Source organism: Augochlora pura, chromosome 10 (genome assembly GCF_028453695.1).
Source record: "Augochlora pura isolate Apur16 chromosome 10, APUR_v2.2.1, whole genome shotgun sequence".
NCBI classification, from domain to species: domain Eukaryota; kingdom Metazoa; phylum Arthropoda; class Insecta; order Hymenoptera; family Halictidae; genus Augochlora; species Augochlora pura.
Window position 1 is genome coordinate 31666809 of NC_135781.1, and position 16703 is coordinate 31683511.

A 16703-nucleotide genomic window follows, 5' to 3' on the forward strand; every position below is an offset into this window, starting at 1 on the left:
CATCGGGTGTCTTCGAATTTCCTGACCCTCGTCCTCCGTCAACCTCTCGCACCTGTTCTTCCTGCGCCCGTTCGCCTCCGCACGAGAACGAGCTGTACGGTGTACAAGCGAAGTTATGTACCCTTCGGGTCGATATACCAACCCCATACCATCGGTTCCTCGGCCATTCTGTCAACTTGCAACGCCATTCATCCTCGAACGGGGGGAGAGGGGGACCGGTGTCGGTTCCGTGCGAACACCTGCGCGCACGTGCGCAAGAGTACGCGCGTATGTGTGCAAGTATATTGTATATATATGGGTAAGTATAGTGTATATATATGGGTAAGTATAGTGTATATATATGGGTAAGTATAGTGTATAATGTGTGCAAGTGTGTTGTATATATATGGGTAAGTATGTATAATGTATAATGTGTGCAAGTGTAGTGTATATTTGTGCAAAAGCGACAGTATTACGCCACCTGGCGCATGTTTAAACATGTTGGCGACTTTTACCGCAAATATTGCAACAGAGAGGCTGTTTCGTGGCCGCTTCTTCGATTCGACGTTTGTATAAAAGTCACGAGGCGCTTCGCTATCGTGCCGTCTATGCTTCGTTACACACTCCCTCGGAGACCGCTATTATCCTCTCCTATTCTCGGAAGACGCGCGGCAGAAGCCAGCCCTTTCATGGCCGACGGCCAACTTCCAAACTAAAGATGGCTTCCTTTCTTCGGTCAATCTTGCATGCGACGCGTAAGTGACGGAATATCGGAAACAGATCGTACCTTAGACCTCTCGTATACGACTCCGCTACCGCGCTCGTTTCCCCCTCTCTCTCTCTCTCTCTCTCTTTCTTCCTTCGGTATACTCCGACAATCCTTTTCAATGTTCCACATTCAACATAATTGGAGCGAACCGTCTGCGACTGCAATTTAATTTGCCGCGGAACGAAAAAGCACAGTGCTCGACGAAATTCTCTCCTTTTTTTACCCCGCTCGTTGTCAACAATCGATCTGTTGTTGTTGAAAACTGACCGCGAAAAATTGTTGGTAATTTATGGTCGTTTGGTTAAGTAATTTTCTCTTGATTATATTTATTTATAAAATACATTTAGGTAACCCGCAAGAATAAAATATAAAATATTAATAGAAAAACAGAATTAGAAGAATTCGACGTTCGCGTATAATTTATTATCACCGATTATATCAAAATTATTTGCGATTTTCAAGATGTCCGCGAACCGCCATTTTGCCGAGTGTATTTTTCTCGACCGCGCGATTTGAAGCATCGTCGTCGGACGTTTCGCCCATCCCGCGGTTAAATATTGTTCATTTAATTAGCCTGGTAACGCGGTGTACACGTCTGCGCATATAATTCTACATAATTTACGCCTCTGTGATAATACCAACTCCCAGAAGTCCCGTATCAATTTCCCCCAACACCCTCGTCCGCGGTTTACACACACTGTGCATCCAGCGAACTATATTTCTATGCATCGTCGCGTTTTCGGTACAGCCGGTTGTGCTAGTGTCGGTGTCCGGTCGGCAGCATCAGCGATATCAATGCGCGCTGCGTGTGCCCCATTTATTTGTTACACTGTTTGCAGTCTATATAACACGACGACGCGTCAACAAACAATAAACATTTCGCTTTTTACGATTTTCAGGAGTATTAACTGGTATAGTATGTGTAGTATTAAATATTGTATTTTCTGTATAATATTAAATATTGTATTATGTATAGTATTAAATATTGTAATATGTATAATATCAATTATTATAGTAAGTATAATCATAATTATTACAACATAAATAGTATTAAATATTACATGACGAAATACTCTTAAATCCCAAATTTTAAAATCACCCAATGAACTATATTCTATATAAAAATTAATCTTTGAATTTCATTAATTCATTAATTTATTAACTATAAACCTAACGATTAACAGAAACAATACTCAATGGAAAAAACTCCCACGACAAGTACCCTAATTACTATCCAACCAACCAATCGCTCGTTCCATCTCCACAAACCCTCCACTAAAAACTGCGCTTAAACAATACATTTTTCAAATCTCTCACCAAAATCTACAACCATATTTTCCGCAACAATTTCACGTAATTTCAAAGAGTATAACAGGCGAGAACTCTTCTCAGCGCTCGCGGGTCCAGAGACGGGATCCAGCGCATTCCGTGAACGCGTCGATTAATCGTGTTATTTAATCCAGCATATAGAACGTCGCGCTGCCCGACGCCGTCGCCGCTTTGATTTTAATGTAGCACACACACCGGCGTAGAGTCGGTAATTTGATGCTCGATCAGACCGATGTTTGCGCGGCTGTACACCCGAGTAATCCGGAACAGGAAAACGCCAGCGCGAACCAAGAGGTGGTGGTGGTGGACGGCGCGTTAATCACGTTCGCATGCGAGTTTCACAAGCATTATGCGATATTCCATTGGAGAACACGGTCGTCGTCTCGTCCGATTCGACGACGACGATCTCTCCCCATCGCGCTCTCTCTCGCTCTTTCTCTTGTCTCTGCTAATATCTCAGAACTGGATCGGAAGTTGGCAGGAAGTTGTTCGGAACTGGGGGAGGACGGTCGCCGTACAGGACGCCGGACTTGCACGGATCCGTAGATCCGTGGCCGCGCGGCCCGGAGTTTGGCGGTTTGCGGGGACAATCGGGTAAACACGTGGAACAGAAGGTGGATGTAATCCACGGGTTTTCCGATTTTCTCCTCTGCCGGTCATCCCAGGGCCACCACCTGTCGCCTGGAAAGCCGATGAGCGATCGTCGCCGAGAAAAATGCTCGAATTATCAGGTCTACCGGAAAGCTATGGCCGCGGAGGATTGTAAAATGCGCGATGGTTCGAAAGCGGACAATCAGTCTCATAGGTGTTAAATGTACACGTTTGTCACTACTTGTTCGGAGGATCGCTAGCTTATAGGAGCGATGCGAGGTTTCCTATTTTCTGCGATGTGTATGGACTTTTTGAGGCGTGTACTTCAGTTCTGTATTTTAATATTAGGGTCGTGAAAATTAATTTGAGGTTAGAGTTGGTTGAATTGAATAGTAGATTTAAGAATTTTGGTATAGTTATTGTATATATGTGGTACCATGGGATACTATACAATATACTTTAATACAATACAAAATAATATAATGCAATATAGTACAATACAATTTACAGTAATATAATTTACTATAATAAAACCTAATACAATATAATAACACTTAACATAATATGATATAATATAATACAATGCAAATTACTATCATACAAAATAATATAATAGAATATAATACAGTACAATTTATTATCATACAAAATAATATAATGCAATATAATACAATTCACTACAATATAATATAATATCATTTAATATTGATCGACCGGAGATACCAGCTGAGTAGTAAAAACGTAATGAGGTCCATGAAAAATGCGTTCGTGGCCTAATGACGGGAATGTTGGATAAGTATGCAGATAAAAATGAAGGCAGAAATGAAGGGGACCAGCGCCGACGATGGCGTGATTCGATAAACGTGGGATCGCTTATATATTTTAGGGAAATCTGTGTCACTGAATAGAAGTCTCGATCGATAATAGGAAACTCGTGCTAACTGCATAATAGAAACAAAATGAATCTGAAAGAGTTAATTTATCATTCTCCATGCTCTCGTTTCTCACTACTATATTATTATATTTTATATTATATATATTTTATTTATTATTATAATAATAATTAAAAATATTATATTTATTATTAGCAGTAGCGTGTAGTAATATTATTATATATTATTATTATATTTCTTTAACAGTGTACAAGCAGTCTCCACCATTTTGAAGCACGATATAGTAACATTATTATATATTATTATAATTATTATTACATTTCTCCAACACTGTACAAGCAGTCTCCGACAATTTTGAAGCATCGTGTACCAACGTTATTACATTTTATTATTACATTTCCCCGACAGTGTACAAGCATCGAAATCGTATGAAAGGTAATCTCGCGTTAAGCTACCGTGTAGTACCCCCCGGTCATTAGTAACGATAGAATGTTCCTGGAGGCACTCGTGCTACTTTATTTGCCCCACGTACGGTCTATTCACCGGGAGCCCGGTTTTATTTAAAGCACACGGGGATATAATACACTCTCTCGATATTACTGTCCGAAATTGCAGCCGGTTTCCTATAGATTGGCCAATAATTCCGACGGTCGAATAAAAATTCACGTCACGTTTGTCCCCCGACTCGGCCGCGCTGGAATATTCCTACGTTTTCTTGGTTATGTCGCGAACCTAAGGAGACGCTGCGTTTCTACTATGATAACGCCGCGTCCGGGTGGTTTGTAAATTAAGACTGGATATTAAGAAATTGTTTTTTAACTCTTTTAGTGACGAGAGATGATATATCGTCGTTCGTAACATAACCTTAAAATTAACTTGACATGAGCACAGTTTGTATAATTATTACCAATCGATTCAACGTTCCATTTATACAACTAATTCAATTCAATAATTAAATAGTTTCGATTTAAAGAATATTTTCGTAATTCGACGCGACGAGATACTTCAATTATTTATTTATGGTTTCGATTGTCCCGAATCCTCTCCTATTCGCTAACACATTTATCCAGACGAGTCTCGCGACTGTTCCAGAAAGTTTCCGCGTCTCTCCCATCGGGCCCGACCGTGTCGCCATTTTGTCCCCCCCCCCCCCCCGGGGTCGAAGCGCAATATCGATAACGTCCCGAAAATAATGATAACGAACGGAAAACCGTACACGTGTCTCCGCGGTGGCGTCCAATTTAAAAACAGAATCGGCGAACATAAAAATTAATAACAGTTCGCGAGCTACCGTAAAAATCGCTCTTGTCGTCTACGTGCCGAACGACGCGTGTTTTTCATTCGCCATTCTTTATTAACGGCACGCGCTTGGTCACGTAGAGCCTGTCATTTTTAATGCCGCCCGCGCTCTCTCGCTGCACTATGCTTTTTAACATGCTTCTACTATTTTGCCAGCCTTCGCCGAACACTAAATCCGCCTTCTAAACTTTGTACAGCACGGTTCAGACAATATTTAGTCAATATTCGTTTCGGTATATTTAAGATAGGAGACATGAAAGAATTTCAAATGAATTTATAAGAAAATAGAAAATTAGAGTGTTGAAAAGCTCTGTTTAAGAATGATTAAAAAATATTGTTGGCTGTTTATAATATTATAGAAAGAAAGTCTAGGCTACTTTCAAAATTAACAACCAAATTCATTATAAAATTTGAAGGAGCAGAACTCCATTTAACATAATTTAAAACGCTTAAAAATTAGAGAAAGCAATACTCAATTGAATTAAATATATCTTTACAACACTTCAGAAATATAATTTATGAAACATTATTTAATTATTTTATATAAATTATAGAACAATTTACTGCTTATCTAGATTTTGTTCCTATGAAAGGGATTTGAAGAATCCAATTTAAAGAAGAGGAAAAAGATAAATAAAAATTACTAAAAATAGTTTAAGGAGGCAGGAACAATTGATGCATGCACAAATAATACCTACAGCAACATAGACCACTGCTGATTTTCAGACCACGCTGGTCCACTCGAAACAACAATCTTTCTAACAGTTTCGATCGGTAGACATAACCTCAACCCTCAAAGCCCGGTCCGCCGCTTTTTTCCTCTAAGAGAGCAGATGGCCGCGGCGACTTCCAATCGCGGCGCACAAGAGTCACGAAACTTTCCGGAACCGAAACTCCAGGGGCTTCGAAAGCCGACCGGTGCGGTTCCGAGCAGGATTGTGCCCGGCCCAGGAGAAGAGTGCCGGAGGAGGAGAGCACCGGAGGAGGAAGTCCTGAAAGACGAACTCTTTCTAGAGCGTCTCATTCCGCGAGACCCTCGGCGTTTCAGCTTTCTTCGCCCGGGGGACACGTTTCGAGGCCGGCGGGGGCTCGTCGAGCACAAGCTACGGGGCCTCAAAGACGGCATCCGGCGTACAATGGCGCCGATGCTGCCAGGAAATGACCGGAGGGACGAGGACCTTTCCGGAACTGCCGAACGACATCTTCGAAACGGGGGAAGACGGACTGCCATTTGGTTCTTAATCCTTTGCTCTCACGCGACGACACCGAGGCACCGCTGAAATTGTTGCCACGTTCTGAAATCATTTTTATTTCTAACGAATTTTCTATTTAATGAATTTAATTTTTATTTTTCTAATTTAATATATAATTTTTAATTTAATTTTATGTAATGAATTTTTGACAGAGGTTTGATAAAATGTTTCTCGAATATTCTCATTAGACATTCTATGGAAATTGTCCGATTTCCTCTATATAAAAATGTTTGTTTAGGGGAATGAATCGTTCTGATATATTTTTTATTTTGTAATAATTGTCGTGATTTTTAAATGTTGGATAGTAGAATGGAGTAAAAATGAAGTAAAAATGAAACGCGTGGAATAGATGAAACAAGTATTATATAATTTATTGATATGTATAATATATACGTATAGTGTACAGATATATTATATAATAATAAATAAATATTGTACAATGTTATAAAAATATAAAATGTTGATAGACATAATTACGCAATAATTATTTTTCCATTTCCTTTTAAGCAATTATTACAATAGAAAATTTCTGATCCTTGTAGTACCATGAAGAAAATAGTACGGCAAGGGTTTAAAACCGTCCGGATAGAAATTTTTTCCTTTTATGCAAATCGGTCGCTCTTCGTCCGCCGTTAATGCGCTCTCCGGTGACGAAACTTCCTGTAACATAATTCCCGCGGAATTCTTGCCGGGGCGATCATTGAATTAAAGAATCCAACGGCTACACACCGGAATCCCTTAATCCGATTTTTCCCTCTCTCCCTCTCTCTCTCTCTCTCTCTCTCTCTCTCTCGCGCGCGACTTTCAAGTTACACTCCTTGTCCGAAAAAACGTCTCGTAGAAAAAAACTTCGATCCAATTTCCCCCGCCAGGAGGGAGTCGATTTATAATAGGTTTCTTCGGTCTGTTTTCCTCGATACAAAAAAGAAAAAGAGGAAAAAGGAGAAGAGCGAAGGAGTCGCTCAAGCCGGCCGCGATAGTTGCTTTAGAGAAGTTAAATCGCTATTGCCGACGTGAACCGTCGGAGCGCCAACGTCTACGGAGCAACGTTTACTTGAAGCACCGCCGATCGGGTTTTAATCTCTTGCGCGCGCGAGGAGATCATTGTTTAAACATTGTTTTATTTGTAACATATGGTTTCAGGTTTAATTATTATATATTGTTTAGCTTCAATTGTGTTCGTTTGTAGGATTTTAAGTATAATATCTGTCGAGGTTCAATTATTTCTAGTTATATAGATTCGATTATATTTATTGACAGGAATTTAATTATTTTTATTTATACTAGTTCAATTGTTTAAGGTCAACTGCCTTCATTTATCTAAATTCAATTATATCCATTTGTATAAATTCAACTATTTTCATTTATTCGAGGTCAATAGCCTTCATTTATTTAAATTCAATTATCTTCATTTAAACAAATACAACGATCTCAATTTATCCAAATTCAACTATCATCATTTATGCAAATTCGACTGCTTTCATTTATCCAAATTCAACAATCTTCATTCATCCAAGCCCAATAATCTTAATTTATATCAATTTAATTATCCTCGTTTATCAAAATTTAATCGTTGCCATTTATCAAAATTTAATTGTTCCCATTTATCCGTGTTTAACTATTCCCATTTATCAAAACTCAATTATTCCCATTCATCCAAGTTTAATTATTCTAATTTATCGAATTCGACTAGTCTCCGATTCGTTCGTATTTCGATCGAGATAGGTTAGGAACTACACTTTTCCAGCTAACGCAGAAACCATAAACGCAGTTTAGCATAGTTTCGCGAAACCGTGTAGGATACGGTGTCTAGACGTGTCGCGAGGTGTGGGTTGAAAAAAAAACGGGTACCCGGAAAAAAACGCGATTAAACTTTCACGCAAGCGACCTTTCGCGACGATCGGACACATTTCATCTCGTGAAAAATTCATTACGGTATTAGCGCTTCAACTCTGCGCGATGACAGTTTAGAAGAACGCTTCTTCATCCAGCATTATAACGAAGTTCTTGAACCCTTTGCGGCGACCTATTCAATTTATACGTGAGTCATGCTGGATGGAGTCAATTTCCGTCGAGTGAACAGTAATAAAATAATAATAATAATTTTGGGGGGAGGGGCAAGGAAGTGGTGAAATCTTCAAGATACCCGGAGTGGACCTACTAATAATAATAATAATATTAATTTTTTGGGTAGGGAAGAAAATTAATAATAATAATAGAAGAAAGTGAAATAAAATTTATTAACTCTGCTTTAAAGTTTAGGTATATGTAACACTGTAATATATTTTTATTTTGTGTAGAAATAAAAATACAAATAAATAATTCTATATAAACAATGTAAAGGATATAAATAAATTAATTGAGAGTAGATATATGGTATATGGTTGCAAAGGGTTGCAAAGGGTTGGAAGGGTGTGGCGAAGTTTAAAACGCTAGAAAACTTACTTCGTTTCAATGAAACTATTTAGGAGAAAATGGAATCTCTATTTGGCTGCTGTCGTTGCATCTACTTGCAATGGTATGCATGCAATTATCATAAAATGCATTAGCCTATATGCAAATAGCTTTCTCTAAACATCAGGTAAACGCCAGGTAAACAAGGTACCATGTCCTATATCGAGGACGATCATCGTCGATATCAAAGGAAAGTATTGAAAAATCTGATTGAAAATCTTTAACATTAAAGGATCCGTATCGTACAATTATTATTTATCTATTACTAAAATTTTACGATTATTAGAAAAATCCATTTATAGATATTGCAGCCAGTCTATACTAATTCAGTTCATTTTTCAATATTCGCTTAGTATTACCCCCAATTGTTAAACCAATCGAATTAATGAATTTTACTCCAGTTGAAGCTAACAAATATTTATTATTCTATAATTAATACAAGTAAAATAAAATATACAAAAATAACAAACTATGAACTCACTCTTTCTGGGAGCTTAAATATTAAAAATCATAAATTATTAATTTACTATAAAACATTAATTATTCCCTCCCTCATATTATACTATACATATACTATACATATTCCACAATCTTCTTCTATTTTCTATAAAAACAACCCACACACTTCAAAGTTAAATAATTAACTACAATCACCCCCAATACCTAAACCAATCAAACAAACCATCAACACCAATCGAACACCAACAATTACAATTCTTATCATAAATATATATCTATATAAATTCGCCGGATAAATTCGCGTTTCGTGAAAAGTCGCGGTCGAAAAAATTCGCCTAATCACGAGTCGCGACTGAAGGGATGATAATGGTAGAAGGAGGACGCGGGGTGGCCGTGGAGTAAGCGAACCGAAAGGCAGTGTCAGGTCAGGCAGGCAGTCATAGCAGCAGTCAGGCAAGGCGGGCAGCGGCAGAGGCAGAGGCAGAGGCAGCGGCAGGCAGGCAGGAGCGTAAACAAGGAGAATGCAACGTGGGGGCGGTTGGACGAAGGGGTGAAGAGGCAACGCACGCTCATGCGCGCCTGGAACCCCGCCCTGTCGCTTCGGAACGAAAGCTTGTCCCGTGGAGGACTCTGGGCCGAGGTACGACGGATAGTCACGCTTTAACTCGCGATCCGCGAGGCGGATGCTACCGGAACGCGAGGCACGCAGGTGTTTAGGGTATAACCGATGTAACAAGAACCCGCACGAAGGCTCTCTCGCGGGCACCCTGTCGTAGCTCCTGCGCTCTGTGTGGCCGGGGGGGGAACCGCGGCGAAGTCACGGCGGTGGCACGGACTGGCAGTTCAACAGCGAACAGGGGGGGTTCGTCCCTCGATCAGCCGAGAGACAAGGTGGACAGGTGCGGGTGTCGGGTGTTCTTCGCGGGCAAGGAGAGGGATAGTTCTCGGCCGTGGTTACGTTGTGCGGAGAGACAGTTCGACGTGGGAGGAGATAAAGTGATCGACAACGAGAGAGAAATAAAGAGATAGCGAGAGACACAGCGCGCGACGGTCGGTTGGATCGGCGAATGGATCGACGATTCATCGATCCCCGAGGTAAACACGAACGTTACCGAACGGCCGCGATCGAGGAACAGTCGCGGCCAATCTGGCAACCAGTTGCGGCTTGTCTGTCTAATTGTTCTCGAGACCGGAGCCAACGAGGAAGCGTGTCGTCGCCGTTCTCTCGCGGACGTCGATCTTCCCCGTCGTAGATAAGGATCGTCGCGGTGCCCGGAGAGAGAGAGAGAGACAGAGAGAGAGAGAAAGAGAGAGAGAGAGAGAGGGGTGGTCCGGCATCGGCCCGGATGATCGCGGTGTCGGATTTCCAGGATTTTCTCCGGCAACGGTGAACCCGCGGCGGGCCATCCTTTCCGCGCGAAGGGAAGGAAGAGAGAAGGCTTGGGGATCGATTTTTGACGCGTGACACGAGAGAGCGGCGTTATCCTTCGTTCTCGTTCGCGTTCAGGACGCGCCTCCTGTTGATTATAAGCGCTAATGGCAACGGCGGTCGATCGATCATCGACCTCGTTTGCCAGCTGGATTCACGGTCGATGATTCTGCTCGGCGCTGGTCGATACGTCGATACGGTGTTGCGACGAGAGACAGCTGCTGCGTGGGTGATCGCCCGTGACTAGAACCCTTTCGTCGTGCTTTTCTAAAGAGATTCTCGATCGAGGTGTTCAATCGAGGTTTCCGATCGAGGTCTCCGATCGAGGTGGTCTTCTCGATCACCAGCCAAGTGTTCCGTAAAAGTAACTACCGAGCGGCCTAAACAGGCAACGATCATCGCGCGTCGTCCGCGAAACACGGTTCCTCGCCTCAGTGATAGTTATCGCGGGGCGTTCGATGGTGTGCTTAGCGCGAAGATAACGGCCTTGAAAGTTTTCCGCGCTTACAAGAGAGAGAGAGAGGGGCCGCGGATTCCGAAACACCGCCGGAGATGCTCTAGGCCCCCGCCGGCATCATGTCTATCTACAGCTAAAAGGTCGTGATCGATCGGGCTCCACTTCGATGGCCTAAAAGAACTTTAAACGTGCAAGGTCATTATGCAGACCGAGGAAACGGGGACAGTATAGAGGGCGAGAGAGAGAACGAGAGAGAGAAAAAGAGAGAGAGAGAGAGAGCGCGCCAGGGGGAGGGAAATTCGAGTAACCGCGCGCAGGAGTATCTCGGGCGAAGCAGGAGGACGACGCGCGATTCGGCGGGCCGCCCGTGTGGCACCGCGGGAATAAACTTTCGCGAGGCCTAGCCGACGACGACCTATATTTTACCCGACGAGCGGGGACGAGAAGAGAGAGAGAGAGAGAGAGAGAGAGAGAGAGAGAGAGAGAGAGAGAGTAACCGTCTCACCGGAAAAGAGAGCACACCTCTTCGAAGACGGTCCAGATGACGCGATAGCGGGATATTCGCTGATCCGGGCGCGCGATGCCGTGTCAAGGACACCCGATGAAACGGGAACGAACCGGTATTAACGCGATGTGCCACGCCGATCCGACCGCGAACCTGTCGCACCAACGTTGCCCCCGTCCGACACCGGAGAAGATCCACGTCGCCGCCGCCCTGTCGTCCCCGCGACGATAACGGAGAGGACCACGCGCTGGCATAGCACAGAGACACGCGGACCCAACAGAGAGAGAGAGAGAGAGAGAGACGCCGCGTCGCGTCATCGGCCGTCAGCGTCGTTCGCGCGAGAGCCGCCTGTGTTCCGCTAAATGAGACCGTACAAGAAACGAGCGTATCAAGCGGTTCCGAAAGCCAGCCCCCACCCGCGGAGCCCGGAGCAGGACGCTCGACCTCGGTATCAATCCAGCCTCTGACCCGAAATCAGCACACAAAGCAGCCCCGCCAGCACTCGATGAGTCCTAGTCAAGATAAGGATCCTCGAGCACCCTCGATCGTTCGCCACGAAAGCCTGAAGAAGATCCGGTTGGCACCTATCTGAGAGCGGTTGGGTGATGCGCGGGAGCAGCTCCGAGCTCTTGCTGGAGGCGAGCTGCGTCCAGTGCCAGAGCGATCATCACAGCAGCCAGCATAGGCATCAGCAGCATCAGCTGAACGAGAAGCACGACTTCCAGAAGCGAGAGCTACGTCGTCGCAAGCTGTTGGAGTTCGGGTTCGGCGCTTCGCGGCGCCGACCGCCACGGCGTACCTGCCGTCAGCGGTTCAATTTCTACGCCACATCGGCGCTGGCCTTCGTCGCGACGTCTGGCGGGGCGGCCCTCCTGTTTCTAGTGCCCCTGTACATCGATCCCGCCATCAGCACCTTGGCCGCCGATTTCTCACCGGAGCCGGTCATATGCACCACTTCCAGACGGGAGGAGCTCTACGGCCTGTTCAACTGCACATGGAGCTCGTGCCGCGAGGGTTGCACCAGCGACGTCTACAGGTGTACGCACATATACGTCACCTACACGCCATGGAGCAACAACACCGCGAAGAACGACACCGGCGGTAAAGGGAACTCGAGCACTGTCGGGATACTGAACACCTCGACCACCACCGGTAAGCGTTCGTACCATCTCTTCTCGCGATTCGCTCTTGTCACGATACTCTCCTCTCGCGATACTCTCTTCTCATGATATTCTCTTCTCGCGATATTGTCATCTCTCTATAATTGTCTTTTCGCGATTCCCTCTTCTCACGATATTCTCTTCTCGCGATTCTCTCCACTCTCGCGATACTTTCCTCTCTCGTTTCTCTCCTCTCGCGATTCTCTCCTCTCTCGGTTCTCTCCTCTCGCAATTCCTTTTTCTCGCGATTCTCTGCTCTTACGATTCTCTGCTCTCTTGTTTATCTTCTCTCGCAATTCTTTTTTTCTCGCGATTCTCTCTTCTCAGGATTCTCTGCTCTTTCGTTTCTCTCCTCTCGCGCTTCTCTTTTCTCCGACACCACCATGGAATTCGAAAAATCAGGTGTACCCTATGTACAGTCTAGTAGGCACTGTTTGTCGAATAAATATTTCTGTATTTTTAAAGTTTTATATAGGGAATATATTGCATAGATCGAATCATGACTTTTGTTTCAACCCCTTGCACTATAATAACGAGTCAGACTCGCGATAGAAATTTCATGAAAGATCCGCTAAATACGCGAATATTATTAATTTGTTTTAAATCGAAATTAAATTTATTGTTCTGCTGTCAAAGTCTGAAAACGAAAGTACATAATGACAATTGTACGTAAATACAAATTTCATGAAAGATCTGCAAAATACGCGAATATTATTAATATATTTTAAATCGAAATTAAATTTATTGTTCTGTTTTCAAAGTCTGAAAACGAAAGTACAGAATGAGAATAAAAGAAAGAAGAATTATCTGGTCTCATTAAGGAAAATATTCACGACAAATAAGTGCTAGTTAATGCAGCGTGAAAGGAATCGTAGTGCAAGGGCATAGTGCATAGTGTAATTATCTACAGTTTAGTGACGTGGATTATTTCTGTGTTCTTTTTATTCGATAAAGAATTATTATTTTCGATGTGTATATCCGTGGTATTATTTCGGAGTTATTATATTGTTAATATCGAAGAATCGCACGAACCCTCTCCCCGCGAAACACGAACTATCGCTGATCGTGGGATCGGAATTAATTTTGTTAAAAATTATGCCCGAACAGTGCCGACGCCGGGCGACGTCGAGGCGGCCCTTCTGGTGAACATCAAGGGCTGCGGCTACCCGCCGATCGTCGACTGCGACAACTTCACCCGCGAGCTGGGCTACGAGGGCGCGAGGTTCCCCTGCCATTACAGCCGTGTGAACGGCAGCATAGTGATGGCGAACTATGACCGCGAGGCGCAGGTTACCATCATCATACACTTCTTCGCGGCGCCGTTCGTAGTGACACTCGCGACCAGCGTCGCTCTGTGTGTGATGCACTGTGACTGTAGGTGCAGTCCGCCGCCACGACATTCGTCGCGCGGGATCCGAAGGGCCAGGGGCAACGATCTCAGGTAACCAACGATTCGAACGTTACACACACCTTCATTTTTCTTCCGCTGCGATACACTATGAACCGTCCCGATATATCAGCCTTTGTAGCCAGCTCGATCCGATTCCGCGTTTACGACCCCGCGTAGAATAATTCGACGAACTTTTCGTGACTCGCTCGGAGGATTCGTGCACGCTTTCCTTTATTCGTCGCCGCGGACTTCCCGCGCGCTCTTTAACCCTTTGGCCAAGGCAGTCTTCGTTCATGAGTCTGGATCTTGTATCAACAATTTTTCTATTTCTTTCTGTTTTTCTATTTGTGTAACAGGGGAGGTCTTTTGCTATGGTCTTGAAAACCTTTTGCGTAAAGATCCATAGTTCGTTCGTCGTATAAATGAGATTATGTTGCCTCTAAGATGCGATGAAGAGTATTAGGTTCATACGTAGGTATCATGCTGATCGGAATTAATTAATATGTGAGATCAAGGAGGAGAAACCAAATTTATTAATTATTTTTTAAACGTTAGGTGTATAGAATTTTTCGTGCAGATAAGAAACTAAATAAACAGCTAATAGATAGCAAATAACAAATAAGTAACAAATAGTTGCTAAGTAAATACCAAATAACTAATAAATAGCAAATAGCTAATAACCAAATAGCTAGTAGCTAATAATAACTAATAAGTAGCAAATATCTAATAAATAAATAGCTACTAGCTAATAACTGGCAAATATCTAATAAATAAACAGCTAATAGCTAACAACCAGCAAATAACTAATAAATAAATACCAGATAGCCAACAAACAAATATCAGAAATTCTCAATTATTCCAATGTTAACCTCTGGTCTGATATTACTCTATAATTTCTCATTTTCAAAGAATTTAATAAATCTCTAAATCGCACTGATATTTCACCATTGCGTTAATTCGTCGTAAAAGATGAAATCAATTAACAGAAACGAAGGTAGAACCAGAGGGTTGAAAGACAGTTTTTTCAGGAGACCAATTGAATTCTTTTTATCCCCGCTTTCCTACGGTAATGTATGAAAATGAGAATTTGCATACAGAGGCGCGCCGCGCGGTCCAGTTATAGTTAAGCGGTCCTAAAATCTTGGATAGCGAGGCGGTTAGGTTACCGCAGACTCGAGATTTCAGCTACGCATCCTCGTGCATTTTTTATGGCAGTTCAGAGACTCGTTCCGTTTTATGAACACTTGCGAACACTTCCTGCACAGTGTCTTACATAACAATTAGAAAATTATACTTCCATGAATATTGTTTTAATATTGTGCAATTTTAATTACGCTCGCAGAAAGCCGGATTATTTTTTTATAATAATTAGATGCAATTTTTTATTCAAGGGTTGTTTCATATTGTAATTATGATATAGTCAGTTAAGTATAATTATATATAGTTAATAAATATTCAGTATCGAATCGAATTTTCAGAGCGCAATTTATGGATTTCTACATTTTACATATCTTTGCCGCTGACATAATTTATCCTTTCGATCATGCTCCGGCCATAATGGGTCTCCCTTCGGCGAAGATCCAGTTCGAATTTCAAACAGACCCGATTCAATAATGTCTTATTAATCATGCCGCAGCCAGGTACAAAAGCGCGTTACCACGGGAAAGGCGGCTCTAAAGTTCCGAATTCCATCCGGCAACTTCGCAAATATCGCAAACCTGAGACTCGGAGATTTCCCAGAGACGTTTCCAACGCGATCTAATTTGCAAGTTCCCGCCGCGGAAAAGTCGATTATTTTCGTCTCGAAAGGAGACGAGATCGTCGCGAAGCGATACACCTTTCAGCGGGCAGAAGAGACTCGCTCGATGCCAAAATGGAATACGAAGCAATTTAAGTAGATTTTAATAGGAGCAAGATGATATTTTTAAGGGTTGAATTTTTAAAGGGTTGAATTTTTAAACGTAGTCGAATTTTTAATCACAGCTGAATTTTTTAAACACAGCTGAATTTTCAATCACAGTCGAGTTTTTAATGGAAACGGATTTTTAATCGCAGCTCATTTTTAAATACAGTCGAATTTTTAATTACAGTTGAATATTCAATCGCAGTCGAATTTTTGAACGCAGTCGAATTTTTAATTACAGTTGAATATTCAATCACTGTCGAATTTTTGAACGCAGTCGAATTTTTAATGGAACCGAATTTTCAATCGCAACTCAATTTTTAAACTCAATCGAATATTGAATCACAGTCGAATTTCTAAATGCAATCGAATTTTTAATCACAGCCGAACTTTGATTGGTACCGAATTTTTAATCACAGTCGAATTTTTAAACAAAGCTGTTTTTTAAATCTCGGTTGAATTTTTAAACGCAGCCGAATTTTTAATGAAAACGAATTTTCAATCGCAACTTCATTTTTCATCGAACCGAATTTTTAACTACAGTCGAATATTTAATCGCCGTCGAATTTTTAACTACAGCCGAATTTTTAAACAACCGAATATTTACTCACAGTCGAATTTTTAATGGATCGCTCGTCCTCCAATCGCGAGACGCGTCTCCTTTAGCCTTCAATCTCCTCGCCGTAGATTAAACGGAACGCGAAAACTGACGAAGTATCTTTCCGAAAGATATTGATCTGATGGCCGCCGGTGATAGAATAGTTCACAATAATCTGGAAGTTCGTCGGCGAGTACCAAGGCGAGAACTCTCGTGATCGATCATGGCGGGGTCC

The 16703-nt window shown here is 42.5% G+C and overlaps 1 protein-coding gene across 3 annotated transcripts in view; it reads left to right on the forward strand.

Annotated features, from left to right (window-relative positions):
• The first annotated feature begins 9674 nt into the window (after positions 1-9674).
• Positions 9675-16703, forward strand: part of Teh1 (tipE homolog 1 phospholipid transfer protein) — an 80430-nt gene continuing 73401 nt past the window's right edge. For all 3 annotated transcript variants that reach the window (XR_013494958.1, XR_013494959.1, XM_078192619.1), the window contains exons 1-2: positions 9675-12569; positions 13685-14018. Coding sequence is in view for 1 of the 3 variants with exons in the window: in XM_078192619.1 (XP_078048745.1) it covers positions 12023-12569; positions 13685-14018 (881 nt within the window). In the remaining 2 variants the exon portion in view is untranslated. The remainder of the gene's footprint in view (positions 12570-13684; positions 14019-16703) is intronic.